Genomic DNA, 7,903 nt, shown 5'->3' with positions numbered 1-7,903 from the left:
TGAACTGTCAGGCCCGGAGAGAGAGAGGAGAGAGGAGAGGAGAGAGAGAGGGAGGGAGTGGAAGAGCCGGAGAGGGTCAGCTTGGCCAGAGCACAGGACTTAGAAGAACGAAGCCTGTAAAGCCGCGAAGAAAATGCGAGAGAGGAGAGGCAAAGGCGGAGAGTGAGAGGAAGAGAGGGTGCTGGGGGGGTGGGGCGAGGGTCGCCAGGCCCGTTTGCAGAAGTGGACAGACGAACGGAGCCGTAACCGAAGCCGTCAGACTTTTCACACTTAGTCTTTGTTTTTCTGTGTTTTTTTTTTCCTCCCCATTTTTCTTTTCAATACTGCAACTCTAGTGCCCCGTGGCCCAGAGGGGAAGGCGGGTTGGCGCGCCGAATCCGGGAGCGGCGGGGATTGGTGGCACTGCCCCTTCTGGCGCACCAGCCCCTGGCAGAGTCGGCGGAGGAAGCCCGCCCAGAGGCGAAATCCTCCCGCGGGCTGGATGCGCTCTCTCTCTCCCCGGGAGCAGCGAGCGCCGAGTGCGAATCAGCCTCGCGGCGAAAGAACAGGGCAGTCAAGTAAGATTAGAGGAGCGCGTCCGGCGGAACCTGGAGTCCTTTAAACCTCCCCAAAGAAAGCGAGCCAGTCCCTATACGCCAACATCGAAGTGGAGATTCGGTGACTCTTAACTTTGTTGCAAACTCTGGGGCCGGTCTGGGTTTTGCTTTGCTTATTTCTCCCGGGGAGATGGGAAGTAGCGCACATTGAGAGGCGAGGAAAAGTGAAGAGAGAGAAGAGACCGAGATTGAGCCCACGACTCTAGGAGCGGAGCGAAAGGACAGCCAAACCCGCCCGGACGCCCACTGATCTCGGCGAGCCACCGCCTCTCCAGTGGCGTGTTTGGACATTTCTGCTGCGCAGCTTCGAGAGCAACTCTCGGCGGCGGCGTCCTTGGCCCAGTTGGCAGGTCGCCTCTGGGAGCGCGGAGCTACTCCTCGCTCGCGCCCTCGGCACTCCTCGCTCTCCTGAGCCCCACCGGGGCACCGGCCGGCGCCCTCGCTGAGTGGCTGCGGGCTCCGGCCTGGCCGTGGGATGTTAGCGGTGGGGGCGATGGAGGGCACCCGGCAGAGCGCGTTCCTGCTCAGCAGCCCGCCCCTGGCTGCCCTGCACAGCATGGCCGAAATGAAGACCCCGCTGTACCCCGCGGCATACCCCCCGTTGCCCACCGGCCCCCCCTCCTCCTCGTCCTCCTCATCCTCCTCCTCGTCGCCCTCCCCGCCTTTGGGCGCCCACAACCCAGGCAGCCTGAAGCCCCCGCCCGCGGGGGGGCTCTCATCCCTGGGCAGCCCCCCACAGCAGCTCTCAGCCGCCACCCCCCACGGCATCAACGACATCCTGAGCCGGCCCTCCATGCCCGTGGCCTCAGGGGCCGCCCTGCCCTCCGCCTCGCCCTCGGGTTCCTCCTCCTCCTCTTCCTCGTCCACCTCCGCTTCCTCCGCTTCCGCAGCGGCCGCGGCGGCCGCGGCCGCTGCAGCCGCCGCCTCATCCCCAGCGGGGCTGCTGGCTGGCCTGCCCCGCTTCAGCAGCCTGAGTCCACCGCCGCCGCCGCCTGGGCTCTACTTCAGCCCCAGCGCAGCGGCCGTGGCCGCCGTAGGTCGGTACCCCAAGCCGCTGGCCGAGCTGCCCGGCCGGACGCCCATCTTCTGGCCAGGAGTTATGCAGAGCCCACCCTGGAGGGACGCCCGCCTGGCCTGCACTCCTCGTGAGTACGATCGCCTGAGTTGTGCGTGTTCTGCCCACTCTCGGGTCATGGCCCCTGGTGTGCATGGGGATCCGTGCACCCTCTTGGCCCCCCAGTAGGTTGGCAGCGCCAGAATCGCACGATTTGGGCTCTGCCAGGGCATTCATTGAGGGACTCTGGCTTCCCTGAGCTTGCGTCCAAGGCCCCCCTCCCCCCGCGCTCTCCAAGTCTTGGGCACGCCTCGAGGAGCGGGTGTGCATGAGTCCGCGTTAAAAACAACGCGGTGCTAGGCGTGGGTCTCACCCGAGGCCCCGGCTACTCTGGAGCAGCCTGACGACAATCTCAGGCCCTGCCTGGGTTAAAGAGGTGGGAAGGGCAGGAGAGGCCATTGAGACCCCGGCTACACACATTCTTTCCTGTCTCCCGCCTGTCGGCCAGGGCCCCACTCCACCTACGCCAGCCTAACTGGCCTCCCTGCGAACTGATGGGGAACGACCGCGGCAAGCCCTCGACAACCCCGGCCCGAGTGCGTGTATTTGCTAGTACGTCTCGGCCCAAGGTGTCCCTACCTAACCTCTTCCCCTTCGAGGAGCTCCCCCATCCTCCCCGCCCCAGTACAGTCGGGCCGGGTGAGCCCATTGAAGACAGGCCCGCGGCAGCCGCAGGAGCAAGCTCAGTCACTTCGGGCCACTCCCCTCCGCTGGGCTCTCACTTTCCCACCCGCCTCGGCCCCGGGAAGGGGGGGTGGGGGTGGCGAAGGGCCGGGACATCCTGGGCCTGGGAATGTTGAAAAGCATCGTGGCCCTCAACATCCTAACATGAAAATGAACCAGAGGAAGAACGAGGCGGCGACAGAAGGACCGGGGAATATGCACATCCCACCAAGACCTTGCTTGGAACCAATTGAGTTGCCCCGCGATCCGTCCAATCTTCTGGGTAGTTGGCCACCGCCGCGGAGGCTCCTAGTCTTCCAAGTGGGGTTCGAGGCCCAGCCCAGGTCTTTCTCTTGTTCGGTTCTTTGCTCTTGACCGAGTCCCCCAAGGCTCCATACCTCTTTCGTGTGGCTTAACGGCAGTAACTAAGGGAAGTTGCGGGAGCTAAGTAGAGGCTCCTTTGGGAAGCCTCAGGATGGAGGGCGGCCCGGGCGGGTGAGGGTGTCGGGGAGACGCTATTGTATTGGTTTTGATGGCCACGTAGGGACCTCCAACAAAGGCGGCACCCCCTCCCCCTCGGCCGCAGAGGCGTTAGACTTGGGGGCGATTTAGCTCTCTCGTGTGCAAAAAACAAGGCGCCCTTTGTTGTGCGGACACAGGTTAAGAAAGCGTTCAAGGAAAGGGAAAAAAAAAAAAGGAAAGAAAAAAAAAAAAAAAAAACTAGTCATCCTCAAGCAAAGTCTCCGGGGCCGAGCGAGCACTGACTGGACTGGGAGGCGAGAGGGGCCTTTTCCCGGCATTCCTCAATTTACTGGGGCCTGGTGATTCGGCCCCGGCAAACTTCAGTAATGCGCTCCCTCACTGACGTCTGTGTTCGGCAGAAGGTTACTTACTGCGGCTCCAAACACACCCGGCTTTTAAAAACAGGTGGGCGTAAAAAGGCCAAGGGAGGCGCGCGGTGGGACTGGAAGCGCCAGACACTTCTGATGTCTGCCGCGGAATAAGCTTTCCAAAAAACATCGTGTTTTGAGTTCGTTTCTGTTCAGTGGAGCCGCTTGTAACCGATTGTTTTTCCCCTTCCCTTTTTTATCCGTTCTCGCAGATCAAGGATCCATTTTGTTGGACAAAGACGGGAAGAGAAAACACACGAGACCCACGTTTTCTGGCCAGCAGATCTTCGCTCTGGAGAAGACTTTCGAACAAACGAAATACTTGGCGGGGCCCGAGAGGGCTCGCTTGGCCTATTCGTTGGGGATGACGGAGAGTCAGGTCAAGGTGAGTAGACTTTGCAAACCTCGAGGGATGGTCTCCCAATCCCCAGCGCGCGCGCGCGCACACAGACACGCACACACAAGGGCACGCGCGCGCGCACACACACACCCCTCTAACAAACAGCCGCTCGGGGGTGCGGATCTGAGGAGCCGGGGGAGAAGATGAAATCAGCGAAGGGGGTAGGAGTGGGGGTTACAAAGGCCCTTGGGGTCTCGAGGCGGGCGAACTGTTGATGAACAAAAGGAATCAAGCCCCCGCCTTTGAAATTAGGTTAATCTAGATAGCAGCATGTGCTGGGGGAACTCGCCATTATTGGAGAATAAAAGCATGACCGAAATATCAGCCCTTAGAATAGATCACGCCAGTTAGATAGCTTCTATTTATTCAATCTGTAAGGATATTCAAGCTTTTGTCAATGCAAGCTCCGCTAGTTATATAATTTCCTGATGTAGATCAGCCTTATAGTGCCACTAAATTAACTTGTAGGTTAAAAAAAAAAAGGTCCACAGGATCCAACTTCGCAGGACATGAATCTGCTTTTAGTTTACCTGAGGACCAAAACTTTGGAATAGCAATTTTCCAAATGAATTGACAAGATTATTACTGTATTATGAAAGAATTCTGTTTAAGTTCATCAACAGATGTACGATATTTTACTGTTTGTGACAATTTATAATTAAAATGTCACTTAGCTTATAATTGAGTTGTATAGTTTATTTCCAGGGAATCAAATTTGAGAAATCTTTCCCTGAAAAATAAAAGGATTGAACCAGTAGGTAAATTAAATCTAGTGGTTTCCATTATTTCTAGTATTCTTTTTTTGTGTCTCTTCTTCAATTTATTATATTTGGGTGTTTTTGGAGGGGAAGGAGTGTAAGTCTGTTTTCATTAGTAATCTTGTTGCTCCTTAACTTAAGTAGGAATAACTGTTAGCCACGTCTGCTGGTTAGAGTGTATTTCCTCCCCAGGCAAGCATCATAAAATGCATTTCAGGAGTGATTTTGTACGTGACCATTAGAATACCATCACAGTTAAAATTATTTTTGCAATGGTTGGTACAGAGCCTACCACAGTAATCTGGAAGTCTTCATTGTCACCGTAAATATGTCTGTGTGGCTAGAAGTGAATTATTATAGCTGTATAAGGAAAATAAAAATCACTTTCTTAACAATTCTGATTCTCTAGATAAATACATAACGGATGAGAAAATGGATGAGTAGCATAAAAAGAGGATAATATCTTTGGGAAATTGGTTGCTTATTGCTGATGCTTTAGGTTAAATTATGTGTATCAAACACGGTGTCAAACATCGTGAATAGCTTAAAATATTTGTTATATAAAATAAATGTCTTAGAGAAGAACAATATTAAAATAATATTTGAGAGACTAGGAATGCTAACAGTGGGAAATAATGTAATTGGCAAAATTTCACTTTAAAAAATAACTAATGAAAATTTCAGCTTGATTTTTGGTTTTATGAAAAACATTAAACCACAGAGAAAGACTCACACACAAACTACTGTGATGATTTTAGCTAACCTATTCAATATTTTCAAGCATTTATGTTGATTATTATTAGTGATTTGAGGTTTCTGTTTTGGCAAATCTTTTTCTTTTTTCTTTCTTTCTTTTTTTTTTTTTAACTTTACATGGTACATTACAAGTGTAAATGGGGAGGGGAGTGTTTACCTACCATGTTTGTGTGGATTCAGACTTGAGATCCGTGAAACAGACAAATATCCAAAATGAAAAGGAGAACGGAGGTAATTGGGGTAAATGCCGTACTTTCCCCCACAAATCACACTAAGAAGCAAGTACACTTCAAGATGTTTCAAAGTCTTAATCTAAGAAAGTAAACAACAAATAAAATCACAGTCATTATGAGGCAAACGTAGGAAGGTGAGAAGTTTTCTACTTCAAACTACAAAGTAGGAAAGCGGGCTCATTTTTAGGGAAACTTTAAGTTTCCAAGTTTGTTCTCTTCTTAGAGATAGCTCACTGACAACGTCTGTACTCTTGTGTTACTATCGCTATGGCAACGGCAGTCAGTTTCCTGGTGCCGGGTACTCGGAGGAAGCTGGGGCGTTGGAGACGGACTTTGACGGCCCGAACAAGGGAGGTCTCTGAGGGAGGGTGGCAGGCCGTCAGGGGCCCGCCCGCTGGAGCCACCTGGGGGCCTGGGAGAGGCAGCCTTGCCTGGATCCGCTCGCCTTCAATTCCTGTCCCCCTGGCTTCCCTCTCCTCCCCTTTCTTGGCCCTCAGGTCTGGTTCCAGAACCGCCGGACCAAGTGGAGGAAGAAGCACGCGGCCGAGATGGCCACGGCCAAGAAGAAGCAGGATTCGGAGACCGAGCGGCTCAAGGGGGCCTCGGAGAACGAGGAGGAGGACGACGACTACAACAAGCCTCTGGACCCCAACTCGGACGACGAGAAAATCACGCAGCTGCTGAAGAAGCACAAGTCCAGCAGCGGCGGCGGCGGCCTCCTGCTGCACGCGTCCGAGAACGAGAGCTCGTCCTGAGCGCCCGCCGCCCCCCCGCCCCCGGCGCCTGCCGGGCCTCCGGCCGCCGCCCCGGGGACCGCGCGCGCTCCGCCTGCCCGTCCCTCGGGGCCCGGAGGACCCGGCCCCAACTGCCGGGGCTCTTTGCTATTTTCTGAGATGTACATATCTATTTTTTTAACCTGGAAGTTGAGGGGGCCGGGGGAGAGAGAGAGAGAGAGAGAGACTCGGGGGTTGGATCAGAAGGCAGAAAAGACCTCGAAATGCACTGCATAGATAAGGCAACCGAAATTCGCAGCTGGGCCACCCTCCCGGCCCCGCTCGGTTCCCTAAACCCGTCCCCCCGCTGCGCGAGCCGCCGCGGTCCCCGCACCGGCCCCTCCCGCCTGGGCCCCCGCGGCCGGCCGGGGCGGGGCGCGGAGAGGGGTTCTTGAAGGCTCTACACCCACCGCAGGGACCTCGGAGCCACGCGGGCGGGCCACCGCCACAGATGGGAGGAGAGAGGGCGGCTTCTCCTCCCACAAACTGCTGTGCCGACTAAAGCAACCTGTTGAAGGCTCTTTGTAAATAAATCGTGAGTCACACTGACTAGAAGTTACTTTATTGTGAATATTTAAGATGTAAAATGCTTTTTTTGAATTTGGTATAAAAAGATGGCCCTCCTTCTTCCTTCACTCCGCCCCCCCCCCCTCCTTTTAAGAGTTACTCAAACCACACGTTTCCCTTTTATTTGGAACTTAATTTGAGAAGCGAGACAAGAATGTTCTCCACCCCCGCTCTTCGCCCGGGTTTGGGTTTGTTCAATCTCACTTTTCCCTTTGTCCCGTTGCTCGTCCCTGACCACCCCCTAGCCAGGCGTCCCGCTGCCACCTCCAGGACTCGAAGTAGAAGACGTGGAACCAGGGAAGGCCTCAGACCTGCCTCTCCGTCCCTCTCAGAAATTGCACAGTCGTTCGTTGCTATTTATTAGTGATTTAAAGAAAGTATGGGGGAGGGAGGGGCTACAATAGCTTGTATTTAATTTAATTCTTTTCTGATAAAAATGCGTGTTAAAGTAGATGGTGGGAATTGTTACAACTGCTCTGGGTCAGAAACATAAAAATTCATTTAGTTGCTGTAATTGAATTTGAAGTGTTTTGTATCATAAGAATACTATAGACTATGTATATTGTTTTCTTTTTTAAGCTAATAATGGTGATATATTAGCGTCTTTAACATTTATTAATTTATATAAGGAATTCGGTTTGTAAAGAGAAGAGAACCCCCCTTTGCAAGACCAGTTAAATGTAATGCACTTTCTGTTTCAAAGGATAAATCAAATTAAAAAACAGTTTGAAGACATCTGTTGCCTTGAATGGAAGGGTAGAGATCATCTGAGCTCACCAGAGATCTCAAAAGTCAAGACCACAGAATTACTATATTGGTTCCTTGGGTAAAATAGCTGCTATTTATTTATTTATTTATTTATTTAAGAGTAGGGTCACATCTCTAATTCTCTTGGATTAGGAAGATAAAAGAAATGTAGCCCCACTCGTGGGTCTTCTTGAAGAGACTTGTCTAACAGGCTGCTTCTGATGTCTGTGTTGTCTAATTTTTTCCTGATCGCTTTTTCCTTTTCAAAGAAGTCCCTGGAGGGTTTTGGGAAGGCCTCATTTCCATATATCCAAGATAGCTCCTTGGTGGAGCCCTAGCTCGCTTAGCCGAGAGGAGGCTGTGGAGCTTGCTGGTGCAGCAGCCCTGCTATTTGATGCTAATATTT

General features: G+C 52.9%; 1 protein-coding gene across 1 annotated transcript; it reads left to right on the top strand.

Moving 5' to 3' along the window:
- Nucleotides 1-455: 455 nt before the first annotated feature.
- On the top strand, nt 456-7,473 carry NKX6-1 (NK6 homeobox 1). The gene is made up of 3 exons (XM_027599341.2): nt 456-1,741; nt 3,476-3,648; nt 5,908-7,473. The coding sequence occupies exons 1-3, from the start codon at nt 1,072-1,074 to the stop codon at nt 6,163-6,165; spliced, it is 1,101 nt and encodes a 366-aa protein (XP_027455142.1). The 5' UTR covers nt 456-1,071; the 3' UTR covers nt 6,166-7,473.
- Nucleotides 7,474-7,903: the final 430 nt, after the last annotated feature.

Source organism: Zalophus californianus, chromosome 2, assembly GCF_009762305.2.
Source record: "Zalophus californianus isolate mZalCal1 chromosome 2, mZalCal1.pri.v2, whole genome shotgun sequence".
NCBI classification, from domain to species: Eukaryota; Metazoa; Chordata; class Mammalia; order Carnivora; family Otariidae; genus Zalophus; species Zalophus californianus.
The sequence above is the reverse complement of the archived record's forward strand: the minus strand, read 5'-3'. Positions and strand labels throughout refer to the sequence as shown.

Excerpts from the sequence above, each read along its gene's own strand:
- NKX6-1 (XM_027599341.2), top strand. The coding sequence starts at position 1,072 with ATGTTAGCGGTGGGGGCGATGGAGGGCACCCGGCAGAGCGCGTTCCTG. Across the intron at positions 1,742-3,475 it reads CCGCCTGGCCTGCACTCCTC|ATCAAGGATCCATTTTGTTG; the intron begins GTGAGTACGATC and ends CCGTTCTCGCAG. Across the intron at positions 3,649-5,907 it reads TGACGGAGAGTCAGGTCAAG|GTCTGGTTCCAGAACCGCCG; the intron begins GTGAGTAGACTT and ends CTTGGCCCTCAG.